The following is a 27,196-nucleotide window of genomic DNA, read 5'->3' on the forward strand; positions in this document are numbered from 1 at the left end:
TTTGATGGACCTGGAGAGTAATTTTATTTCAGCAAAAGCTGTAAAGTTATGAGATGATTTTTATTAGTACAGTAAGGTATTGCCTTTTACCTAACTAACCAGCGTGTAAGTGTAACTGAAATGTGGGGAATGCTGATTTCAAAAACATATTTCAATATCAGTGGGGGCTGGTAATTTTAGCAGAGAGAGGGGCAGGGGGCCCACACATGCACACTCACTCCCACCGATGCATTCACACTCACCTATTCACAACACTCACTCACATATACACATACATAGGTTCATACATACACGCACACAAACATCAAACATCAAAAAACATAAAACGTAGCTTCACTGCAGCTCTCCGAAGGGAAGCCTCGGAGGTCTCATGACCTTAGGTCAGCCAATGAGGGAAGGCAGCAGCTCCTCATTCGTCACAGAGTGGGATGGCATTAGTGAGACTGCTGACCCCACCCCACACTGTGACGAGGTGTCACTGATTGGCACTCTGCCCTGGGCACTTCAGGACTTAAAACTGATGCTTCCAAATCCAAGGTTAACAGTGCTGAGACGCTTCCTCTCATCATGAGGGGAAGGGCCTCGAGGCACTTTTTGCCAGACTGAGGAGGTCACACCCACAGGGCTGTGAAATACTCACCCTGGAAATGTTTAGCGCATGTCTCGCTACTGGCTGCCTAGCCTGAACAAGGAGTGTCTGTCAGACTGACCTTTGTGCAGCCTGTCGAGGAAAAAGGTGGGGTGCTGGCCCCCTCTGCGCATACGGATGGGCCGTGGCTGTTCAATATATGAAGTGCTTGACCAGTGTTAATCACACTTAATTTCTGCATGCACATGTTCTTCCAAATGTATTTATTTATTAGAAGTTGAATCTACATTGCGCTGTGTAGATGTTGCATTTCTTCAGAGCATAGGACGGGGATTCCACAGTTTAGAGCAGCTTCCTGAAACACGTGTTTAGCTTCGGATCTGAGTGAAGGGTGAAGGTCCTTCCTCAGTCTTGGACCTTGCACTCCCGAGAGTCCTTCCTTGGATGAGCATTGATGAATCAAGTTGGCGTCTGAGCTGCTATGAAGCTTGCAGCTACCGGACTTTTCTCATGAGGTTGCGTGTAAGGTAGAGAGAACCTTGCATTTGATCACGGCTCAGAGCTGTCGACTTGGTATCTGGGGATACAGGTTCAAATCTGGGCGTCGGTGCAACATCCTGTGATTCTGGGCAAATCAACTAATCTCCCCCTGCCCATGGACAGCGCCTGGATACCCTCATGGGTAATGAGCCGCGCTATATAAATCCACGAACTTAGCTTAACTAACTTCTACAGAAGGCCAGTGAAAAGCTTTCAAATCAGGCTTGATGTGGTCCTGTTTATGAATATTAATAAGATACATCCTGGCTGCCTCTTTAAATCATGCCTTATTTGTGAATAAGCGTTTTAGAGAGGCCATTGAAGATGATGATGATGCAGTAGCACATTGCTAGTTCAACCTAATTAATTGATAACTGTTTGGTGAGGTGGGAGGGTTATACAGAGAGTGGAGACCGAGGGATGAGTCCCTAGACCACTGCATTGACATGTCCTGAATCAAAGAGCATTGGGTTGTTGAAGGAGGGGCCCCACGACCAACTAGTCAGAGGGCAGCGAGGCAAGCTCCCACTGCACCCAGGAGCCCTCCCTCCTTCATCCAGGTGAGAATGTGGTGGACTTTGTTCACAAATTACACACATTATATGCTGGACATTCGTTATTGCATTCCCTATGGAATCTGCAACATGACCTTTGTGATGTGAGTGTTTTTTATTATTCTTTTTTATTGAGCAGAAATAGATACAAAATTATTTTAAATTAAGGAGGAAGCAGAGATTCATAACTAAAGTGCAACTATTACACGTCTACTCATTTAGGGTATCCAATCACTTTTCTCAATGAATTAGAGTGCATTCAACAAAAAGTGCATTTATGCATGCAAAGTCCAATTTGCAAAGTGCAACAGGGGAGGGCTCGAGATATCTTTACTTCAGTTCCTATAAAAATCCACTGGTAAAGTAAACAAGAAAACGGCCCTTCAGTTATGAGATTTAAAACTCTGGTTAACCTTGAATATGCTCCAGCTATTTGTGATGTGAGTGTTATTGTAGTTTTGTATATTTACTAAAGTCGAAACTAGCAGTCATAGATGTACTTAAGGTTTATTGTATATTGTAAGCACACTTATTGTCTGGCGGCATTTAATGAATGTACCTAGCACTTCTCAAAACGCTCAACCTGCGCCACCGATTTATCCTGGAAAGCTTCATGCAGCTCAGTCACAAAAGGTACAAGTTAGGGGGCTTCTCAAAGGTTGTATTTCCTATTCAAAGCCCGGTATAAATGTTTGAATGGTAAACTTACATTAAAATATAGGGTACTCTAATTCCAAAGGTTGCTTTGGTTTAAGTCGTTTCTGAGAAAATGAAAAAAGGAAAATTAACGTTTGCAGCGTAGTTTATTAACAGCAATTATGAATGAAAAATCAAATATGTTTGGCTGAGAAGGGTTTTCTCAAGTCAGACATGCCACTTTCTTAAATTGCCATAACTAGCTCGTATAAACGTTTATAACTTAACAATAACATCAATTAACATATGTATGTCTATATACATTCATATAAAAAAAATATATCCATCTTATATATGTCTTCACGGAAAAATACTTTGTTAAAGTAAAATGACGGTACAATAATGTGTTTTGTATTTTGAAAATGCAAATTCCCCTAAAAAAGCTTCGTTGAAAGAATGTTATTGTTACAATCTAAAACCTAAAACCAATTTAAATTCACTAGAGTTAGCTAGCTGTACAACCACAAACCCCAGCACTGCTCATAGATGACATTACAAACTACATAATCTAAGCTGCACTGGTGCCATTACATATCTGCTGGCATCGTCAATAAAGCTGATGAACAGACTTACACCCCAAAGCTCCACCTTATGCTGTGGCCTGCAACCATTGGGCTCAGGCTCTCAGCTCAGCCCAACTCTCACCCAAGGCTTCTAAACATGGCCTTCTCGCAGGTCGCACCATCAGCGTTCTATCCTAGGAGCAAGCGGTTCACAGACCTGACCCAGGGCAAATGCCTTCAGTTCCAGGGCCTGGTCACTGATCAGGTTCTGCACACATCATCCACGAAGGTCCTGTCTCCAGACGATACTGCAGATAATTGTGGATTTTGTTAATCAGCACCACCCCTCGTCACACGCATACATGCAAACACCGACACCCGCTTCTGCTCACGATGGACCTCCTGTCCAGATGTTCTGGTGTTTCTCTTCCTACCAAATCCTCTCTTCTAATTCTGGGTGAGCCCAGCCAGGGTCCACTAAGCCAAAGCATTTTGGAATTATTTAGCATTTGGTGTACAGATGTGGCAGAGTACCTTGTATCCTAAATGAACAGTGGGGGGCCCATTCTAGAGTAGGGGTAACCATCATTTCCCCCCAGCAGAGCCTCTGGTAGCGCTGCCGCAAAAACCTTAGACGAATGGCCCCATGGACATCCAGCAGTTGCTTTAGGTGACTGAGAGTGTCTGGCCAATTAGGGCTGACTTTCTGACATACTTTATTCCTGTATGGGACCTCCAAGAAAAGCCTGGCAGTCCAGAACAAAATATCAAATAACAAGCATTGGTAAATGCAGGAAAATATGCTACAGCCAATTGAAATGGAGGAAAAGTAAGTGGCAAGCACAGGAACCAATTAAAAGCCATGGAAGAGAGTGGGTGAGATGTTAGCCCCTCTTAAGTGTTTATGTTAAAAACAATAGATTTCACAAGCATAGCGCAAGCTCTGTGCAGGCGAAACCTAACAATGACCCCTACACCATTGGAAAACACAGGGTGCTTGGGCCATTAAGTTTTTGTTTTTCAAAAACAAATTCCCACATGGCGGCAGCCCCCTGAAGACACAGCGATCTCCGGCTGACAGAGGTCTCTAAGGGCCTTATTTACAAGCCCATTGCGCCACTGGTGCTTCACTTTTAACGAGGGGAAAAGTGACGCTCCGGTGGCGCAAGGGGCTTCTAAATAAGGCCCTAAATATGCAATGGAGTACATGGCGCTGCTCCCACTGCAGGCCACCAAATCCTAAATGACTCATTTTGTCTTGAAGTGCAGAACCCCAGGATTAAGGAGCCCATAGTGCCCCACAGCTGTGGCTTCTTGATGCTAAGGCGAGCTGCCCGTCATAGGAATAGTAGCTGGAAGAGCCAAGCTTTAATCCTTTGAAGTAAAATTGGTCTTGTATTGCTGCTGGTGCCATCCCCTGAGCTGGCGTTCACACAGGGCTAGCTGCCTTGCACGACACAGCTTTCACCATGGGGCAGTGGGGAGCGTCTGCTACTGCCTAGCATAGGATTCTCACTGGAGGTATATACCCTTCCAGTACGAATTCCGATGCACAGATTCAGTCAGAAGAGAATGCATTGCATCTTGGGAAATTAACACATTTGCCTTTGTTTGTACCTATTCAGGAAGCTTCAAGCACGGTCTGGTAATTTTCGTAGTTCAGGCTTTGTGTCAAAAGGTGATTCTTGGAAGGAGGAGCTACGACAGCAAGCAAGATGGCCGCATAGTCTCCCGGCTCCGCTGACCTCCGTCTTTCGCTCAAAGATCCTGTCATCTATCCTGATTCCCGCCCCATATCCGTGTATATGAACTAATCTGCAGTCCGATGGAGCGATCCCGAGACTTTTCCGACATCGTGGAGTGGAGTAATGTCGAGGTTTGATTTGAGGCCTAACCCAGTCTGGAAGCCGGGGTCTCGAGTGCTGGTCCAGCCGGGTCCTAGTTGAACAACAGCGGACCGGTGAGGGCGGCAGGGTCCGGTCCATGGAACTTTCAACATCTTTTGGATTGCTTTGCTGCCGATCTGCTGCCTGGTCCCGTATCGGAGGTGAGGAGACGAGTGACGCCCGAGGCGGTGTGGCGGGGGTCCCTGACCCGGAGGCCTAGCGTTTGCATCGCCGGTGCCTTTGGGTTGGAGACTTGGCGCGCACTAACGCATGTTGACGATCTGTCCCTCACGGTTCATTCCTGCTCCGACTAATCTTCCCCCGGGGAGGGGACTCTCCGTGGGGATCACTATGCCTGATGTTATGCGGAAACCGGCGGAGCGGGCTAATTGCGGCCCGTCATTGCGGCCAGTGCTGGCAGCCCTCGAGGCACTTCAGGTGACTATGGAAGCCCAGGTCTGGAATCTGATGTCGGCAGCGGATGGAATTAGAGGGTCGGGACCGGACCTTGACACGTTGCATGGGACCCGGCGGCCAGCTCAACTCCCGACAGACACCCCAGCGGTGCATTCAGACTCGATGCTCGGAGCTGTGCCTGCCCCTACAGAAGTGGAACTGATCGAACATGCTGAGATCGGCGTTTCAACTATATGGTCGGAATCTTTAGTTTCGCAGCCGGCGGAACATTTAACTGCTGTTCCCATTCTGGAAACTTTTGGTCAGAACTGTGAACTGTGTTGGATTGTGTCGCACCCCCTTCCCAGCTGGTACATCAAGATGGCGGATGGGACAGTGTCTGGCCTTGGAGTCGGGGAGGGGCATCGTTGGAACCGGCCGTCTACTTTGGGATTTGCCATCCTTTCTCCATCTAACAGACCATATTTCGGCAACTTCTGTGTATATTTTGACAATTTGACGATGGGGCACTACTTATCGAAGGGAATCATCAAATTTGATCGACGGGGCCAAGGCTGAGACTGTTGTTTGGGGTTTCACACTATGGTTTCATCGGTAACGGGATTGCTTTACTAGGTCAACGGAGACCGGGCGGGGTTTATAGTTTCCTCCGGTGTACTTTTCTATTGTGTTCTGCTCGATTGTGTCAGCTTTGTGGGGGATTCTTTGTTAAGGCGGTGGGGAGAGACCGGGAATGCGTATGATAAAGCCCTCCTCCATTTCTACTTTTAGGGTAGGGGTTTAGTTCTTCTTTCTTTCTCTTTGTTCTTCCTATATTTCGGGTTTCAGGTATTTGGGGCGACAGGCACGCTGCTAGGGGGGTAGGCCGTAGTCATCTGCAGGGGTGCAGGGTGGGGGGTTGGGGGAGGGGAATTTTGTTTTTCTTTATTGTCTCTATGGCCTTTTTTCTCTTTCGTATCCTTCCTTTTGCCTTTTCTTTCGCTTCTTCCTTTTTCGGGTCAGCGTAGTGGGTCCACTCTTCTGTCAATTATCGACTTTTTTATCTGTGCCTATACTTTTCACGGTATTTCAGTATCATTGGGCGGGCGCTTAACTGGTGCGAACTGTGATTGTATGCTTGTTTATCCTGAATTGTATGCCTTAGCGCCACTTTCTTAAATGAGATTGTGGAAATCCTACTATTTTGCCCGCCCTTTATGCGACTTTGTGATATTGTATGGCACCTGATCCTTCTATTTTTATATTGTAAAATGGAGCCTTTAGAATCCTGTCAATCGCCTGGTATGCTATATAGCCAGTTTTTATTGAAGTTATGGTACATTCGCTTCCCGGGCGGCCGAGTCTTGTCCTAACTGACTTGCTGTGATGAAACTGATTAGCGGCCGGCCCTGGTGGTTGTAGGCCCATATTTGTAACTGGTTGAAGTATCAATAAAGGTATTCCAAAAAAAAAAAAAAGGTGATTCTTTTGTACTGTGAAAGGTGAACTTTTCAGGTGCAAAGCATCAAATGCAGTGGATAAACAGCAACAGTACAAAGCATTAGTAAATCTGGGGTCAAGAGTTTCTCTCTGTTTTAGTTTTTGGATATCTGTTTTTGTTTGTTTCCCACAGCCTTGCTCATGACTGTTTTTCTCTTTGTCTTCCATAGAATGATGGCTTCTTTGCATCTGATTGGATATGAAGCGTGTATCCTGCTCCTATTCCACTTCCAAGTTGCATCCTCAGGTATAAAGTCTACACTCATCTTTGATTGGTTTTTAATACAGCGATGGCCCTTGGTACCACGGATGAGACAATAACCTTCACACTAGTGCTTGAAAAGGATATGAAGTAGTGTAGGTAGTTCCTATACCAGAGTATCGTTTGCTACTGAGAAGTTCTAGTACTCTGCCTTTGAAAAGAAGAAGTGCAGGCACCCAGTACCAACAAGTATAGGTCCATTTTAGGTTCTATTGCACACAAAACCCCCTTTTGGAAATGTGGCTCTCATTACATAACATTTACTTCTAGCCGAGGTAGGAGATAAAAGATCCTGCCCGACAGTAATTTCATGTGTTCCTCACCACTTGGATGGTCTAGAACACAGCCGAGTGTACCGCTAACGCAACAATTCCCAGGGGATAGTGTGCGGGACCTCCAAGGCCTTCCTAGGAGAGGAGTGTTTTCACGGAAATCACATCCAGACACATCCTGAAAGTGCTTAGAAAATCCTTCCTGCATCCCTTTAGGAAGAGGCTGATCTTACCCTTTTACACTCTCAGCCTTCTGACACCATAAGATATCCAACCACGGTGGAAGCGGGCAAACCCCATTTACATATGACAAACCAAGGAGCATTTGTGTGATCAGAGAGTGCTTTATGCTTTCAACTAAGCAAAGGCCCCAAGAAATATCACTTGTAGGAGGATGTGGATGAACACCAGAGCAAACTTTAGTGACTCTAGACCATCCTAAATCTACAGGCCTACTCTGGATTTTTAAACTGAGTCTCAAACATGACACCAAATATTGCACAAAACCTAACAGCAGAACACTCCACTTATGCAATGCACTATCTAATGACTCAGGCATTCACCCAATCAATCAATCAATATTTAGCTTTATTCGACCATAATATTCACAGTCATAAAAGCACATAACACAATCAATAAAATTGAAGTTAAAAAAGAATTATTACAATACATAGATTAAGAGGAATGAAATGCAAAGCTCACATTTAAAAAGTTACATCGAATAGTATCCAACGACATTTCAGATCCAACTACTCCACCTAGAAAGGGTCCTCCAAGGCCTCAAATAACATGCTTTTCCTATGCCACAGGCCCTTTTTTAAGAACTTGGAGACCCTCCAAGCCACATGCTCATTCTCTAGTAATTGTAAGCGAACAAGAGCTGGGCGGCATTGCCTAAGGCCTTGCTGTCTTAGAAGAGGTAGTAACCATACTTTCCTTAATTCAAAAAACAGCTTACAAAAAAGGAATAGGTGAATAGTGGACTGCTCTAAATGGGAGACGCACAAACACAGGAGTAGAGGTTTTGACCAGTCATTCCTCTTGGGTGTAGTCACTAGTCTGTGTACAGTGCCTAGTATAGATCTGGTCAGAAGCATTCTATCATATCCACCAGGGGCAAAGCTTAAGTAAGGTTACATGTCCAGAGAAGTGAGCCTTAACTGATGTTGCATAACTGTCGGTTTAACGCCTTCATCGGCTACTCTTAATGATCCCAACATAGCAAGGCCCTCTTTCTTCAAGGTTTTTCTTGAGCCATAGAGCTAGGGTTTGTATAATAATCTGGGTGGCCAAGATCTATCATAAACCTGTTAACGAGCTTAAGCCAGGGTATCTTGTGCTCCTCATCCAACCCAATACAATTGCGCAGGATATCTCAATTTAAATGGGTTTGTTCACTAACCCATATTTTGTGCCAAAGGAGGATAGGCTCCAGTTTAATGAGGTCCGTTAAGTATGGTAGGCTCAGCTCCCCATGACACACAAATGAGGATGTGCCAGGAGGAACTGAAAGAATATACCTGAGGAAGGGCTTTTCCACGATTTGTAGAGGAAAAGAATTAACAAAACCCCTGACCCCGGCCCCATAAATCGCCGCGGATATACACTCAGGCCATCATGGATTTTGTTTGTTCTATGGCAAATTGTACTACAGTCTAATCTCCAATGCCTGAATAATTTCACTACAGTTAAAAATATATCAAATTCCTGTACTCCTGGGATCCATCACTGTGCAACTTTCAGTGGTCCTAGGAGATTTACCTGTCCATAAGGCATGAGGATCACCATGGATTATAGACCGAGGAACACCGGCCTGCGGTGTCTTCAAAGTAGTGATAAATAGTGTTTATAGCTCAGATCATATGTACATCTTCTTCAATGCACTAACAAAGCGCTTATACACCTTTCGCTCTGTGATTACATTGTGGCGTTTCAGGAGGAAGAGCGGGGGTGGCTATTTCTTGCCCTCTCTGTGATTTGAGTGTGCAGTGTGGCATTGCGTAATGTCATTGCTATATTTGGCCTAATAACAAACACTCCAGCTGTAGTAGGACCCTGGCTTCACCTCCTGGTGCAGGGTGGGCTTTGCTTTATGGCAGGCATGGAGGGAGGGAGAGATGGTCTCAGCTGCAGCTCCGGCCTCGTACAGTGCCCCTGCTATTACTAGTGAGCGAGAGGCGCTGAGGTGGAGGTATTGGTATTGGTGGTGGTGGTAGTGGTATTGGTGGTGGTGGTATTTGTATTGGTATTGGTGGTATTTGTGGTGGTGGTATTGGTGGTATTGGTGGTAGTGGTGGTGGTGGCATTCGTGGTGGTGATATTGGTGGTGCTGGTAATGGTGTTAGTGGTGGTGGTGGTGGTGGTGGTATTGGTGGTGGTGGTATTGGTGGTGGTGGTATTGGTGGCATTGGTGATGATGGTGGTATTGATGGTGATTATGATATTGGTGGTGGCGGTATTGGTGGTGGCATTGGTGGGGGTAGTGGTGGTATTGGTGGTATTGGTATTGGTGGTGATGGTATTGGTGCTGGTATTGGTGCTGTTGTCATCTTCAGCCCATTCAAACATGATTATGTGCTACCTGGAAAACAAATGACTAAATTTGCTAATCATTTCTAAATCTATTTTACTTGGATGGTTGAAACAGACATGAGATAATGCCGGGTTAAAGTAATTGACAGCAGGCACCCGTGTTACAGGGGTGGTTGTGCTGCTTATAAAAACACAAGCGTTTTCAGCTGAAGCAGCGCATGTCCGGCCTGCAGTACAAGAAACTCAATAAAGTAAATAGTGCTTACAGACTAAATAACAGGTCCCGTGCAACAACCGAATTAAAGGGGCCAGTCACCATGGGAGGTTACAAATAGAGACAAGGCCGTATTAAGTAGGGACTAACAAGCCTATTAACGAATCCGAAGGCAGCATTTACTAAAGGCAATAACGCAAGCCAATGAAAAATATGGGTGGAGAGTGGACGTGGCTTCTCTCCGATACTCTACTACAGTGGTCTCGCAGAGTGAGCAGCCCTGCCATGCCCATGAGATTTACTCTTTTCTTGCCTATTGTCCAGCCTCTGCCCTGCTTGCCTATATTCCTGCGCATTCTCCTACACTGCTACCCCTTTAACCCCTTGCCTGCGGGGCTAATTCCCCCGCTGTGCTCAGCTCGTTACGCAGCACGGTGGCGCTGTGCTCATGACGAGCTGAGCTCGTCACAGCCACACCCGTTTCTTTTGAATGCTCAGCACAGTGGGGGAATTAGCCCCGCGTGCGAGCGTTGCGGCCGTTATGACGAACTCAACTCGTCATGAGCACACGGCCTCCGTGGCTCATGGCGAGCTGAGCTCGTCATGAGCATGGAAGGGGTAAAGGCGGAGATGCGGGCGGAGTCCAAGATGGCGGAGTGAGGACTCTGCCTGCGGCGGACTAGGAGCTCTCTCCCCTCCTCTAAGCAGAATCGGCTGTACTAATGGACTTCCCTAAACCCTCCCGACCCTGATAGCTGGAACCAGCGAAATGCAGCGAGCAGGGCGGTGTTGAGCCGGGAAACCTACGGAATACACGTAGTAACCGGGAAGGGCGAGATAAGCAAGCGGCAAAACAAACACCCAGACATCGCTCAGACCGACTCACCCGCGTTAGCTGGTTGATGCGAAGCATCGGTTTCGGAGCGGAGTCCGGTTGCCGCTTGCAGTTTGCAGTTTGTCGGATTGGTGGTTTCTGGTCAATCCTGTCGCCCTCTGCAGCGTCCTTGACGGTGTGGGGGTGGGAGCTCTTTTTGGCGGCTTCGGCAGTGGCAGCCGGGCAGGGGGCGATACTAGCCGGCAGCTTCAGCGCTTCAGCGCTACGAACAGAAAGCGCTGGGAAAACATAGCTGCAACTTTGTTTCAATCTCACTTGCAACAATTGCTATTCATCAAAGCTAAAGGCTGACGGATGCTGTGGCAGACAACGAAGATTTGGAGAGCTGTGAAGGTCTGGCTCACACGCTCTGGGATCATTGTGTTAGGTCTGGCTAAAACAAGGTTACAGTCTACAGTTATAATAGCAGCTACTGGAGGCATGTCACCTAAACACCCTTTGCGAACAACGCGAAATACAAAAAACTCAACAACAGCTGCGGCGGCTGCAGCGGCGACTACTGTATCAGTACCTGTATCTTTGCCCTCGGCAGGAGACTTAGCGGCAGTCCTGACCCCGGCCCCTGTCCCAGCTCCAACCCAACAGACTGCAGGGACTCCAGCAACTAGAACGCAGGGGGGCGTGGAGAAAACGACAGCGAGTATGGAGTTGAACAAAAAAGAAGCAGAAATGGCAACAAAAGTTTCTTCAGCTCATGGAGCAAAAGGCAATCCTGAAAAAACCGAAAAAACAGCTACTGTCAAGGGGAGTGATAAGAAGATGGCAGGTAAGGCGGTCCTGCACCCTCCTATACTTAACTGTGGAACAATTCCCAAAAAAAAATACAATGTTAAAAAAAAACATAGACACTAATGAAAATGAAAAAGTCGGGACAAATGTAGGGGGGAAGGAGGCTCACTCAATAAAAACGACAATAAAGTTAACATCCCTACTATGACCGAAGGCAACAAGATTTGTGATATAATAGAGCTGGAAAGCCCCGAGATACCCATTGAGCTAGAAATGGCAACTGAGGCACCAAACACTGCCAAATCATCAGTACTGGTAGGGATGGTAATCACCGCAGATAATGGCAAAAATATAATGGAACAGTTTAATTATCCTGCCGCTGAACTCATGAGTAACCACTTGTCAGAGCAAATCTCGGAAGTCAACGATGATCACCCCTCTTCTGAGGATGGTGACTATGATACAGAGGAGGAATTAGACAAACCTACGAACAAGACTTCGAATAAACCACCTCCACGGAAACGCAGAGGCAAGGCCAAGACGATCTATAAAAAAAAAGGCAGAAATCTGACCAGCATGGTAGCAGGGGTAATGCCCTTGAGTACAAGGAAGACTACTATTGACAAAAGCCCTCTAAGGAAGTGGATGGAGGCTAAAGGACTAGTCAAAAATATGACCTTAAGGCTCTCAGGGGGCAGCCCTACAGATTGTGACAATGGGATACAGCAGCGACAGGAAAACGGGTCCAACTCAATGATGCAAACTCCGACTCTTATCATTAACGAACAGGATAATGAACATATTAAAGGGGGGGACGAAGTCCTGGCGGGTGCATCTCCATTGGATTCAGCTGCTACAGCGGATCTGGGCTCGGACTCTGAACCAAACCAATCTAATGCTGAAAACAAGCAGGGTGAATCAAGGGAAGAGTCCAAGCTGGGCAATACCGACCACCCTCAGTTAGATGCTATCTTAAATCTTCTTGTGAATCAGAGGGCAGAGTCGGAGGCACACTATCAGCAGCTAAAAAATGATAACATAAGACTGCAAACATCAATAACCGACATAGCCTCCATACTAAAGGGAGTCACACAGGAAATAACAGAGTTGCAGCAGCGTACAGTATTGGTTGAAGAAAGAACGCAAAGGGTTGATGCCACTGTGCAGAGACATGACTCAGTACTAATCCAGTTACAGGGGGAAGTGGATGACCTGGAAAACCGCTTAAGAAGATCAAATCTCAAACTGTATGGTATTCCGGAAGGGGCAGAGGGGTCCGATCCTAGGGCCTTCTTGGTGAAACTGATGCCCCGAGCATTTCCTGAACTCTCTGACTGGGACTGGGACTCCCAAATCCAACGAGCACATCGGCTTCCTCTGGGTCAAAAACGCCTCAACAGTAAATTTCCACGCCCGTTTCTGATCTACTTTGGAAACTTTCTGCTACGGCAAGCGATATGGCAAAAAGCTAAACCCAATACTCCAATAATCATTGATAACTTTACCATCTTTGCGCGTTCAGATCTAAGCAAAGCTACGATGGACAAGAGATGGGAGATGCGTAAATTAATTGATCCAATCAACAAACTGGGAGGCTCAGCATATTTGCAGGAACCGGCTCGACTCAAAGTGACCTTGAAAGGACACACAAACTTCTTTTATGAAGTACAAGAAGCGCAGGCATTCTTAACCAATGTTGAGCGTCAATAAGAGTAAATAATTATAGAGCTGAAATGAAAGGCGGTAGTATATGCCAAAAAAAAAAAAAAAAAAAAAAAGTGTAGGGGAAATCGATCCAACACTATTAACAGATGTAAAATCATTAAGGAAGTGAGGGGGGGGGGACGGCCCTAGGTTCTTCGCCGCAAGCGCTGCCTTATCAACGGCAGCAGTAGGTAAGGGGGGGAGGGGGAGGGTAGTTCTTCGCAGTTTGGGGGGGGTGTGTGTGGGGTGGAAGGGTGGAGAAAGGGTTGGGGAAAAAGGGGGGAAGGAAAAAATATTTTCAACCTGGTAGAAAAATTCAAGAAGAGATTTAAGTTTGTAAAATACTTTCTTTCATACGTGAGAAAATGTCAAATTACGTTGTTAATAGGCACTATTGTTTATTCTTATTATTTCAAAGATGCAAAGCATTAGATGTTTAGCATGGAACGTCTCAGGACTAAACAATAAGCGCAAAAGACACTTAGTCACTGAAGAATTACATCTATATAACCCACAGCTAGTATTTTTGTCAGAAACCCATATCATAGATAGCGATAAGAAGCTGCTGAATCAACTGGGCTTCGAGATGATAACATATTCAGCAGCCGCTTCACATGTCAGAGGGGTGGCCATATTAAAAGATAAAAGATTCAGGGTAGAGATAATTAAGACGCAACATGACAAACGGGGGAGGTGGGCAATCACCCAACTATGTCATAGTAATATGAAGCTTGTGGTTTGTGTTGTGTACGGACCAAACAAAGAAGATCCAAGAATATATGAAGAATTAAATATAGCTTTATTAGACTGGGAAGGAGAAATTATAATAATGGGTGATTTTAACTGTATCATGAACCGTCAGTCGGACACAACACGCCCCGGTAACCATATTCGAATGCCCAGAACTAGAACATCTATCCTAAACCTGTGTAAGTTACATAATGTCAGAGATGTTTGGAGCTCATTATATTCTAATGCTCCAGGATATACTTACTACTCTGCTCCTCACAAGCTATGCTCACGTATAGATATGGCTCTAATATCAGACTCCTTGATGAGCTCTATCACAACAATGGTCATACACCCACGTATCACATCTGACCACAACCCCATAATGGTGGAACTAACTACCCTTCAAAAACGCAATCCCCCTAGAGCCTTTAAGTTTCCAAGGAATTTAATTTTGAATACGATTTTTACTTCACAACTGAAACAACACATTATAGAATTTCTGACTTTTAATAGAAACACTGCTTCCTGACTAACAGTCTGGGACACATGTAAAGCTAGTATTAGAGGGTTCGTACAGACGTATGTCCTAAAACAAAATCAAGAAAGACGTAAATATAACTTAACCCTGACATCGGATATAGTTGCAGAAGAGGCTAAACTAGTGGAGGCTTTAAGAGGAAACCTTCCAACTTTGGCTATCAATACCAATCTTAGTCGGTTAAAATGCAAGACCAAAGAAACTTTGATTAAAAAAAGAAGCGCACAGATTCATAAATACAAATTCGCACAATATGAAGGGGGCGACAAAATTGGTAAAATTCTAGCATTTAAGGTAGCAGAGGATAGAGCAGAATCCACGATCTCACAAATCATAGGAGTTGACAACAAGAGATATAATCAGACAGACAACATAATACAACAGTTTGCCAAATATTACGAAATTTTATATACTCCGGAAAACACTCCCAATAGTGAAACAATTGATAACTACTTAAAAGAGAACTTAACGAATAAAATAACAATCTATGAAGCAGAGAACTTGGCTCTAGAAATAACCCAACAAGAACTTAGAGAAGCTATAAAATCATTACCATCAGGCAAAGCTGCCGGAGAAGACACTATTCCTCTGGAATTGTATAAAACATGTATGGAAGAGCTAACACCCCTTCTCTTAGAAGTAATCAACCATATAAGTAGAACAGGGTCCGCTCCGAGCTCTTGGAATAAGGCGAAAATTATCTTCTTCCACAAAAAAGGTAAACCCAAAGAGGAGATGGGTTCATACAGACCTATATCTTTAATTAACGCCGACGCAAAGATATTTGCAAACTGTTTAGCAAGAAGACTAGCACCGCTATTGCCTAAAATAGTAAGTACACAACAACACGGATTTGTGACAGGGAGGGACACATCAGCTCACGTAAACACGGCAATAACAGCTTTAGACATAGCAGAAGTAGAGTCCACTCCCATAGCAATGATAATGCTCGACGCTGAAAAAGCATTTGATCGGGTGGGGTGGGATTATTTATGGCACACAATGGGATATATGGGGTTCAACGGAAACTTTTTAAATGGGATCCAGGCACTTTATGATAATCCGTCTGCATATATCAGCTATTGCGGCCTCACGTCAAACTACTTCACAATTCGGAGAGGCACCCGTCAAGGGTGCCCCTTATCTCCTTTATTATTTGCCTTATCATTAGAACCTTTTTTAAAGGCATTGGATAATCAACCAGAGATAACACCTTTCATAACAGATAGGCAGAGCTTAAAAATAACCGCATACGCGGACGACATAGCCATCTATACTACTGAGGTTATCGATTCTTTGAAAACAATTAATATAGAAGCATCCAAATTTGGCAATGTATCTGGCTACAAACTAAACACTCACAAAACTCAAATAATAGCTAACTTTGTTCCCCTTCAAATAATGCCTGAAATTTGTAAGACTGCGACATATTTAGGAGTACAAATCACCTCAAATATCAAAGAGATAAACAAGATTAATTATAATAAATTAATGAAAATTACCACCTCGAATCTAAAAAAATGGCACCGACTTCCATTAAACTTAATCGGCAGAATAAATCTAATAAAAATGAAAATGATACCCAAATACTTATATCTATTCAGATCAATTCCTATGGCACAAAACAGGCTTTTTTTTAAACAATTAGACAGCGCTTTTTGCAACTTTATCTGGGGTTATAAGAGAGCTAGGAGATCGCTAAAGATGTTAAAAAACCAAATTGGATCAGGCGGTCTCAATTTTCCTGATTTAAAACTTTATTTTTGGGCCTCATTTATAAGGCGTATTAGATCCTTATTAGACTCAGAGAATCTGCTTTTTTACCACCATTTACTTTTAAAAGAAGATTCTAAACAGTTTCTACTTCGTATTACAGACCCGAACTTCTACAAAAGGGTTAAATTTAAGACAGCACGGGACCTAGTAAAGATATGGAAAGATATACAAATACATTGTAAAAGCAACATATATCACACCCAACTAACATTATGGGATAATCCTGGATTACCTAACATATTTAGTGACGGGGAATCCCGAAGATGGCAATCGAAAGGAATCGAGGTACTAGGGGACTTATATACCACCCAAGGCATGATGGATTTCCGCACCTTAAAACAAATATATGGATTACTAGACACACACGAGTTTAAATATAGGCAAATTTACGATTTTCTAGTGCGGAAGAACAAAATTAAAGTCTTATCGAGCGGGGGTATCTGGGATATCCTAAACTCAAAAAAGGAGAAATCAATAATCAGTTTGGCATACAAAATATTGACAGATTTAAGAACGAATGATAACGAAATAATAGCAAGCAAATGGAATGTAAAACTAGGAACTAATATAACAGGAAAACAGATAACCAATGCGTACACTAATATTCACCACTATGTAAGATCCTCTAGTTTACGTCTACAGCAATATAGAACCATATATATGCTATACTACACACCAGAAAAGATTTCTAAATGGGCCCCAAATAACAATCTGGGTGAAAAAACCAAGTGTCCAAAATGTGACGAATATGCAGCAGATCTAACACATATGCTATTCACATGTCCAAAACTTGGGAAGTTCTGGGAAGAAGTGGGGAAAATTTTAGTTATAAAAAACGTTACCAGCACACCATTAACAGCCCCTATGGTAATATTAGGTTTATATACTACAAATCAACCACATCCCGTATTATTATCTATCCTATTATCCTGCGCTAAACTAACTCTAGCTAGAGCTTGGGTCAGTCCTAACCCACCTAACGCCTTGGAATGGTGGTATTTAGTTAATGAAATCAATACCATGGAATGTACGTTGGCAGAACTTAGAGGCGTCAAATCATTGCAGAAATATGAGAAAATATGGGGGAAACTAGAATTGAATTGAACTAACATTAAGTCTTGACTTAAGTACATTAATGATTATCTTTTTCTAATTTTTGTTTTTCATTTTTTATTCTCTTTTTGGGAGCAGATCATGTCTGTATGTGACAAACTTGTTTAATCTGAAATAATATTTGAATGTCTTTGTAACTTAATACCAGGTGAAAATAATAAAATATAAAAAGAAAAAAAAAAAGGAAGGGGTAAAGGCATACATTGAAAGTCTGCATCCACCATGTTCCATCACTTGGTTTACGGCTGGGGGGCCACGCTCAGGCAGCATCTGTGAATAAAGCCTGGATTTTCCACAATCCTGGTGTCAGCATCATAACTTCTCAACACTTAGCTATTGGCCAGGCCTGACAGTCACTGGAGCAGAGCGAGATGCATACAGGAATGACGTGTACTGGCAGAGAGGGGCGTGAGTTCCGGAGTATAAACCAAGATCTAACTCGGCCTTGGTGCTTAAATATTAGATATTATTAGAACACAATCGACGCTCAGCATTCTATAAATCATGGGGCCATGAAAGGCTGACTGTGCCCCTTTGGAAGTGGAACCTGTGACCTGAAGGTGATGATCAGAGCTATTCCACCAGTCATTCACCGATTAGCTTTTCTACTAATGACTGCGTTAATCTTTTATTATAAACATTGAGTAAAAGAACAAGAGTTATTTAACAAAAGAAAAATGTATTTTCATTAAAAAAAATACGTTTATCGCTGGAATTATTTTCTTTGTCCTCCCTTGTTTATTATACCTGTCCGAAGCTCCCTTGGGAGTTAAACTATTGGTAGTCCTAATGGCCCAATTTTTCGTACTACCATTGGTAGTACGAAAAATTGGGCCATTAGGAAGAAAGTAACATATCGCATCACATGTCCTGCATTCGTGCAAAGGATGCTCCAAAGTGCACATTGCTGTAAGCGTGGTGCACTTTTATTATTATGTTGTGTTACCTATGTTACGCCACGTTCCTTTCCCTTATGTTACACTACGTTACGTTATGTTATCAGCCGTTTATTGAGTACTCAGTGACCCACACATCTCGTGGTATTAGAAGAGGTGAATGCACAGGTAGTTAGAAAACAAGCGGGCTTTAATTTTTTCCCCTGAAATCTAAGTGAAAAGTGGTGAGATTCAGTTCAGTTAGTCTTTTTTTTCCGATTTCCAAAAATCATTAGACATCATACATCAAAAGGATAAAAATTCACTCACATGTTTGTGATATTAAAAATTGCTATATAAATACTTATTAATTAAACTTCAGAGTATATCACAATATTAAGAACACCTGATAATAAAATTAAAATTTAGAGATTCTGAGTTTTTAGCGCCGAGACGCCCACGGGCATTTGTTCGCGTTTTACAAATTTCAATAATAAATAAATAAATAAATGATATCGAATAGTAAAGACCGCAAGTTCAGACTATACACAATGCTATCACAATTAGACCACAGTATGTAACCCCTACTTAGAAAAGCAACAGTGCTGAAACGCTCTCCAAGTAAAAATATACATAAGTTAAGACAATAGCAGAATAGTCAGGTACCACTAGACAATTTACTGCTGAGAAATGTTGGAAGAAAATAACTCAGCTATGGTACCTTCATTATTTTCGCTCGTATGACCCACATCCATCTAAGGAATTTAACTACTGCAATCACCAGGGACTCATGTGTGTCAGATTTCAAAATCTGCAGTACCTCCACACTGAACCTAGTACCCAAATTCAAGCAAATGGGTCTAAGCCATTTGTTCCTTGGTGGCCTATAAGCTGGGCAAGCAAACATAACGTGTGCTAGTGATTCCTTAAATGATGGGCATGCAATACATTTGTCGTCATTCGAGGGGTGCTATTTACTAGTGAAAGATTTAACTGGGAGGGAGCCCACTCTAAACTGATGATACAGTTTCCTGTCGCAAGGTTGAGTGATGAGGTCCCAGTAGGTTTCATAAGTGCACTCTTGTTTGAGTTCCAAGAATTCCCTCGTCAAGGTTGGCCTTATTAAAGATGAAAAGCGCTTCATCATAACTATATTCAAATAGGCTTCCTTGAACTCTTTCTTGGAAGGGAAAGGATTACCTACGGGGTCCTCCCAAAGGTTACTTAGCCCCATGTCCCTTAAAGTGTGTTTTACCTTCCTTAACCAGGAGATCTTATATGATCAATCCGCCCCCCTAGTTTCAAGAAGTGCTTGGGCACTCTGGGTTTGGGGGTAACCCAGAGTCTTCTCCAGTACGCCACTGGTCTGAAGCAAGCTAGGTCCTCGATTTTGTTACAACCCAAATCTTAATAGACGGGCAGCAAGGTTGTTGATTGTGAGAGGCCTAGTAATCCTCTCACAAATTTGTTCTGGGCTGCAGTCAGGGGAGCTAGGTCCTCAAAACCCCACAGCTCTGCTCCGTATAATACTGAGGTGCTAATTTTGGTTTGGTACATCTTTAAAACTGGGGCCACTGGCTTAGTATGAGAAAACCTATGTTCTTTAATCAACACTCCAGTCAATTGGCGTGTTTTAAAGCCAGCACATCAATTTGGGGCTTCCAGTTTAGTCTCCATCCCAGTGTGATGCCCAGGTACGTAAAAAGGTCTGTCTGCTCTAGACGAACATCATTCATAAAAACTCTCCCTTTTACCACTTTACTTCTGTGAAGAACCATAAACTTGGTTTTGTCTACATTCACGACCAGATCATGATCATGGCAGAACAGCTCAAACCTAGTAAGGGCTGCCTGCAACCCTTTTTGGGTCTTGGCAATTATAAGGGTGTCGTCCGTGAACATCAACAGCGGTATCTTCATACCTGCAAGTGTAGGTGCGTCTGTGGGAAAGTTGGAAAAATACTGCACAACCCTGTTAATAAATAAAGAAAACAAGGTTGGAGCTAGGACGCACCCCTGGTGAACACCCATACAAATGGAGAACTTGTCCGTGACGTCCCCTGCATGCCCCAGCGGACTTGAGCATAGTTAGTGTTGTGTAGAGCTATTAAAATATTTCTGGTGGTATCCCCATTCCCGAGAAGGCTCTCCACATTTTGTTACGAGGCACCAAATCAAAGGCGGATTTAAGATCGATAAACGCGGCATAGATTGTGCCCCCTCCTATGATGACTACCCGCCAAAAAATAATCATAAACCTAAAAACCTGATCAATAGTGCTGGTATGAGGACAAAACCCCGCCTGGAGTGGTGACATTGTATCTGTTTCGTCTATCCATGTCTTGATTCTTCATAACACCTGCCTGCCAAAGGTTTTTTGGATACAATCAATCAGGCTTTTAGGCCTATAGTTGCCAGGTTTTGATCGGTCTCTCTTTTTAAAAATGGGACAATTTATGCTCCAGACCACGTTGATGGGATAAAAGCTCCACTAGCTATGGCTTTGGCGAGGAGCTGAATATAGCTCACTCTGTTGTTCTCATCATACATAAATAAATCCTCCGATATACAATCTGGACCGGGAGCCCTGCCTTTTGGAATTTGTTTGAGTGCACGTTGAACCCCTAGCCTAGAAAAATACAAGGTGGCAATAGGGTTGGGCACATAAAATTAGTTAGTATTGGCTCCAGTGACAGCAAACTGGGTCTCAAAGTGTGAGGTCCATAGCTCCGGTGCTACATAATTAACTGGAACTTGGTTAGATTTTTCACTGCCCCATTTAACAAGCTGCCAAAAATTAGCCATGTTTTTTTCCTTGCTGGCCACAAGCAGGTCTTGCCAATGATTCTCGTCCCAGTCCCTTTTGGCTTGCAGCAAGCTTTGCTTATACCCAGCTCTCGCCTTTTTAATTTGCTGCATACTTTTCGTTCTAATGGCTTTAGATAGTGTCCTATATGCCTCTCTACAAGATTTGTTGTACCAAGTAGCAACCCTTGGACAGGGCTCTTTCCTATGTTTGGGTGTCTTTTGAGTAAAAAAGGTTTTCAGTTTCGAATAAAGGTCGTTATGAAGCTGTGGGATAATAGAATTTATGGCCTTTTGGGTGTCACAATTGTGGAGGATAGCTATTGAACACTCAACCAGCCCCTTCATCTGTTCTAGGTGCCCTTCATTATCAACGATCTTAGCCCATTTAACTCTCCTACAATCATTAGTGAGCTGAACATCCACTTTTGCCTTCGCGGTTTCCTGGTGGTTATGCTCAAGTAAACCAGATACCCGTATTGACAGTACAAGAGGGTTGTGGTCGCTTTCAGTCTGCTCCTGTACTACCATATCCAGTAGAGAGGACCAGAATTCTGTGTTTAGGAGAATGTAATCTATCCGGCTGCTTCTCAGCCCGTCGTTGAATGTATGTGAGCCCCGCCTATCAGAGTTAGACCTCCCTTTCACAGCCCTTACTCCCCTTTCCAGACATAGCCCTTTTAGTCGTAATGCTGCCTCGGTCCATCTTTTGATGGGTGTTAGTTCAAGTAATGGGATATACCATAGTATGTCCTCTTCATCACCGAGGTTGCAATCCTCGTTACCCAGGGACTCAAAAGAACAGTTGAAATCCCCTGCGATGACCAAGTTACAGCGTCCTTTGTACTGATCTAAAAAATTATTTTAAATTGCAACTGTACTTGAGCCTCTTCCCCCTGGCATTCCTCTAGCATAGACATTAATCACCAGGATGTCCGGTACTTTAGCCATACATAATCTTATGATCATGATATCCCTACTGTCTATCTGGAATTCCTCTACTGCGTAACCCGTTTGCTGTCTAACCCAGGTGGCAAGTCCCCCGGAGGGTCTGCCCCTTGGTCCCCTTAGGGCAGGTTTAGAGAAATTTAGGAACCCATGGTGATATATCTTTTCTAATGCCCAGCTTTCCTGGAATGTCCAAATGTCATGGTTGTCAGTAAAGGTGGACCATTCTGCAGAAGATGTTTTGGAAAAGAAACCTGCAATATTCCAACAGACTACTGACAAATTTGGTTTGTAGTGCCCTAAAGTTAGAGTGTCTGACTCGGGAGTGACCAGAGTATTAAAGACAGGGACGTTGGCGGTGTTCTTACTGCTAGGTGTGCTGATAGTTAAGGGAAGCCCATCTAGGGACGGTGCAAGTAGCTCAACTACCCTCACAGCCCTGCTCTTTTCCACCACAACTCGATCTAAATTCCCCATGTTGATGTTAATGCCACCCCCTTGTTTATACCCTGCCTGTTTAAAATTCCTGTGATGGGTTAGGCCCTCGTCGTTATAATTAATTAAGTCTGATCCATTCCCACGATAACCCCTAACTATGAGGGATGGGGAAAAATCTGATCCTAGTCAATCGACATCGTTTATAGAAGCAAAGATGTCATAACGATTACGTGTCAGTACTGAATAATTATATTCAATCAATCAATCAATCAATCAAAGACATTTATAGAGCGCGCTACCTACCCGTAGGGTCTCGAGGCGCTGGGGGGGGGGGTGCCGCTACTGCTCGAACAGCCAGGTCTTGAGCTTCTTCCTGAAGGAGCGGTGGTCTTGGGTCAGGCGCAGGTCGGCCGGGAGGGAGTTCCAGGTCTTGGCGGCCAGGTAGGAGAAGGATCTTCCTCCTGTAGTGGCTCTGCGGATGCGTGGGACGGCGGCGAGGGCGTGGCTGGCGGATCGGAGGTGGCGTTTGGGAGCGTAGAAGTTGATTCGGTTGTTGAGGTAGTTCGGGCCTTGGTCGTGGAGAGCTTTGTGTGCGTGGGTAAGGAGGCGGAAGGTGATTCTCTTGTTGACCGAGAGCCAGTGCAGGTCTCTTAGGTGTCCGGAGATGTGGCTGTGTCGTGGGATGTCGAGGATGAGTCTGGCTGAGGCGTTCTGGATGCGCTGGAGCCTCTTCTGGATCTTGGCGGTGGTTCCGGCGTAGAGTGCGTTGCCGTAGTCCAGTCGGCTGGTGACGAGGGCCTGGGTGACGGTCTTCCTGGTCTCTGTGGGGATCCACCGGAAGATCTTCCGCAGCATGCGCAGGATGTTGAAGCATGACGAGGAGACAGCGTTGACTTGCCTGGTCATGGAGAGGGAGGAGTCCAAGATGAAACCCAGGTTGCGTGCGTGGTCCGTCGGTTTGGGTGCGGTGCCCAGGGTGGGGGGCCACCAGGAGTCGTCCCAGGCGGAGGGCGAGGAGCCCAGGATGAGGACCTCCGTCTTATCTGTGTTCAGCTTCAGGCGGCTCATCGTCATCCACTCGGCTACCTCTCTCATCCCTTCGTGCAGGTTGGCTCTGGCGGCGGCGGGGTCGTTGGTCAGGGAGAGGATCAGCTGGGTGTCGTCGGCGTAGGAGATTATGTTGAGGTTGTGTTGGCGTGCGATGGCCTCGAGGGGGCTCATGTAGACGTTGAAGAGAGTCGGGCTCAGTGAGGATCCTTGAGGGACGCCGCAGATGACTTTGGTGGCCTCTGACTTGTACGGTGGTAGGCGGACTCTTTGTGTTCTTCCGTCGAGAAAGGAGACGATCCATTCCAGCGCCTTCTCCTGGATTCCGACGTTGCTGAGGCGCTGCACTAGGGTGCGGTGGCAGACCGTGTCGAAAGCCGCGGAGAGGTCTAGGAGGATGAGGGCCGCTGTTTCCCCGTTGTCCATCAGGGCTCGGATGTCGTCGGTGGCGGCGATGAGGGCGGTCTCGGTGCTGTGGTTGGCACGGAAACCGGACCGCGATGGGTCGAGGGATCCATTTGTCTCGAGGAAGGTGGCCAGCTGTTTGTTGACGGTCTTCTCGATGACTTTGGCAGGGAACGGGAGGAGCGAGATGGGGCGGTAATTCTTGAGTTCGGTGGGGTCTGCTGTGGGTTTCTTCAGTAGAGCGCTGAGTTTGGCGTGCTTCCAGCTCTCGGGGAAGGTGGCGGTGTCGAATGAGGTGTTGATGATGTCCCGCAGGTGGGGTGCGATGACAGCGTCGGCTTTGTTGAAGACGTGGTGAGGGCAGGGGTCGGTTGGAGATCCGGAGTGGACGGAGTTCATCGTGTGGACGGTGTCTTCGGTGTTGACCGGGGTCCAGGCGCGGAGGGTGGTGGTGGGTGGAGGTCCTGCGGTCGTGGCGTGCGTCGGTTGAGTGCTGAAGCTGTCGTGTATGTCAGCGATCTTGTTGTGGAAGTAGGAAGCGAGGGAGTTGCAGAGGTCTTGCGAAGGGGTGATGTCGTTGTTTCCGGCGTTGGGGTTGGAGAGCTCTTTCACGATGTTGAAGAGTTCCTTGCAGTTGTGTGCGTTGTTGTCCAGTCGGTTCTTGAAAGCCGTTTTCTTGGCGATGCGGATCAGTTGGTGGTGTTTCCGGGTGGCGAGCTTGAGGGTGGTCCTGTTGTCCGGCGTGGGTTCCCTTCTCCAGGCTTTCTCGAGGGCTCGGCAGTTCTTCTTGGAGCTCTTGAGTTCGTCGGTGAACCATGGGGCTCTCTTACTGCCGGGTCTGCTGGGCGGGGTCCTCAGTGGGGCGAGTTCGTCTGCGCAGTTGCTGATCCACTTCGTGAGGTTGTCGGCGGCCTGGCTGGGGTTCGCTGAGCTGGCCGGAGGGAGCTGGCTCAGGGAGGCGGCGAGCTGGTCGGCTGTGATCTTGTTCCAGCTTCTTCGGGCAACCTGTTGCTGGTGGTGGTGGGTCGTCGTTCTTCTGAAGGTGAAGTGGATGCATCTGTGATCTGTCCAGTGGAGTTCTGTGGCGTGGCTGAAGGCGATGTCTCTGCTGGATGAGAAGATGGCGTCGAGTGTGTGTCCGGCGAGGTGGGTGGGGGTGGACACCAGCTGCTTGAGTCCGAGGTTGGCGAGGTTGTCGAGCAGGGTGCTGGTGTTGCAGTCGTTGTTGTTCTCCAGGTGGAAGTTGAAGTCCCCCAGGAGGATGTAGTCAGCGGAGGGGAGGGCGTGCGGGCTGACGAAGTCGGCGATGTCCTCGCTGAATTGAGTGCGTGGTCCCGGAGGTCGGTAGATCAGGGTGCCTCTGAGGGTGGTCTTCGGGTCGGTGTGGATCTGGAAATGCAGGTGTTCGGCGGAGGGTGGGGTGTTGTCGGTGCTGGTCGTGATGTGGATGGTGTTCTTGTGGATGATGGCGATGCCTCCTCCCACCTGGTTGGTGTTGCGGTCCTTCTGGGTGATCTTGTATCCTTCTGGGATGGCGATGGCGATGTCGGGTGCTGAGGAGGCGTTCATCCAGGTCTCCGTGATGAAGGCAACGTCAGGGGCTGTGGTGTCGAGGAGGTTCCAGAGTTCGATGGCGTGTCTGTGGACGGAGCGGGTGTTGAGCAGGATGCACTTGAGGTGGTTGCTGCTGGTGTTCGGTTTGGCGGGTGCTGGTGTCGGGCAGGTCCTGATGCAGGTGAACTTGCAGGTGTTGCAGCTGAAGGGTCCGTGGATGCGTCGTGGGGAGGCTCTGCAGCATCCCGGGACTCGGCCGGTGTTGAGTGCGGTGAGGGTGGCGGCGGTGTACGTCAGGCGGGTCGGTCGGGGTCCTCGAGGGCCAGGGGTCCTGGCACTGGGCGCGGTCCAGGCGCGGACGGGCGTAGACGGGCTTACCTTTGGCACGCCTTCGGCGCACAATCGGCGCGCCCGCTGCGCGTGACCGCTGCGCGTTCGCACGGTCGCCATATAAGGCGAAGTGCGCGGGTGGGCGGAGCAGCTGGGAGGCGGGAGCGGGGAGGGAACAGAAGGAAAAAAGGGACGGGGTCAGCGGTGGTGGCGGGAGCGGGGAGCGGGGAGGGAAGGCGGAGGGCGGCGAGGTAGGCGGGCAAACAGGAAGGAAAACACACTAACACGGGCAGAAAATATAACAAAACAGGCACAGATGGATGACAAAACAAATCAAAAACACACTAACACGGGCAGAAAATATAACAAAACAGGCACAAATGGATGACAAAACAAATCAAAAACCGAAACGACAACAGCAGAGTCGGCCAGCAGCGAGGCAGGCAGCGAGGCAGAGGGCAAGGCGATGGGGCACACGCAGCAGCTGGTGGCCGTGCGGCGCGGGGGTGTCCCACAAGTGGGTCACACTCACCTGCGTCGCACGGTCGCCATATATGGCCAAGTGCGCGGGTGGGCGGAGCAGCTGGGAGGCGGGAGCGGGGAGGGAACAGAAGGAAAAAAGGGGCGGGGTCAGCGGTGGTGGCGGGAGCGGGGAGCGGGGAGGGAAGGCGGAGGGCGGCGAGGTAGGCGGGCAAACAGGAAGGAAAACACACTAAAACGGGCAGAAAATATAACAAAACAGGCACAGATGGATGACAAAACAAATCAAAAACACACTAACACAGGCAGAAAATATAACAAAACAGGCACAAATGGATGACAAAACAAATCAAAAACCGAAACGACAACAGCAGAGTCGGCCAGCAGCGAGGCAGGCAGCGAGGCAGAGGGCAAGGCGATGGGGCACACGCAGCAGCTGGTGGCCGTGCGGCGCGGGGGTGTCCCACAAGTGACCACGAGATTGGGGTGCCACCTTCCACATGCTTCGCTCGCTAACCACAGTTAGTTGATAGAAAAAACCCAGGGGGAGGATATTGATGTCATCCTTCTCAATATGACAATTTCCAACCATGTCCGTGATATGCTGTTCCAATCCCGGAGACCCAAAGCTTAAAACCACACAGTCACCGGGCAAGGATTTGTGGGATTTGCCGACCCAGGGTACTCTTCGAGCCATTTTTAAATCTGAAAAATGATCTTGCTTAATGCCAGTTCTATTGGCCAATAGATATAAAGTCCTGTTACTCTATGAGGACCAGTGTTCCTTTGAGCATAAGGGTAACCCAGGCACATTGGCCAAAACTATAGTGTAAGGTGTCGCTTCCGGGCATAGATGTAAGGATGTAGGGGCATGAAGATTATTG

General features: G+C 46.2%; 1 protein-coding gene across 1 annotated transcript in view; it reads left to right on the top strand.

Moving 5' to 3' along the window:
* The window catches only part of LOC147717673 (butyrophilin subfamily 1 member A1-like), a 259,552-nt gene that overhangs the window by 119,186 nt on the left and 113,170 nt on the right, over positions 1 to 27,196 (top strand). The window contains exon 2 of the mRNA XM_086924466.1: positions 6,835 to 6,911. Within this exon, the coding sequence (XP_086780592.1) occupies positions 6,836 to 6,911 (76 nt within the window). The 5' untranslated portion in view covers position 6,835. The remainder of the gene's footprint in view (positions 1 to 6,834; positions 6,912 to 27,196) is intronic.

This window comes from Lissotriton vulgaris, chromosome 5 (assembly GCF_964263255.1).
Source record: "Lissotriton vulgaris chromosome 5, aLisVul1.2, whole genome shotgun sequence".
Taxonomy (NCBI): Eukaryota; Metazoa; Chordata; class Amphibia; order Caudata; family Salamandridae; genus Lissotriton; species Lissotriton vulgaris.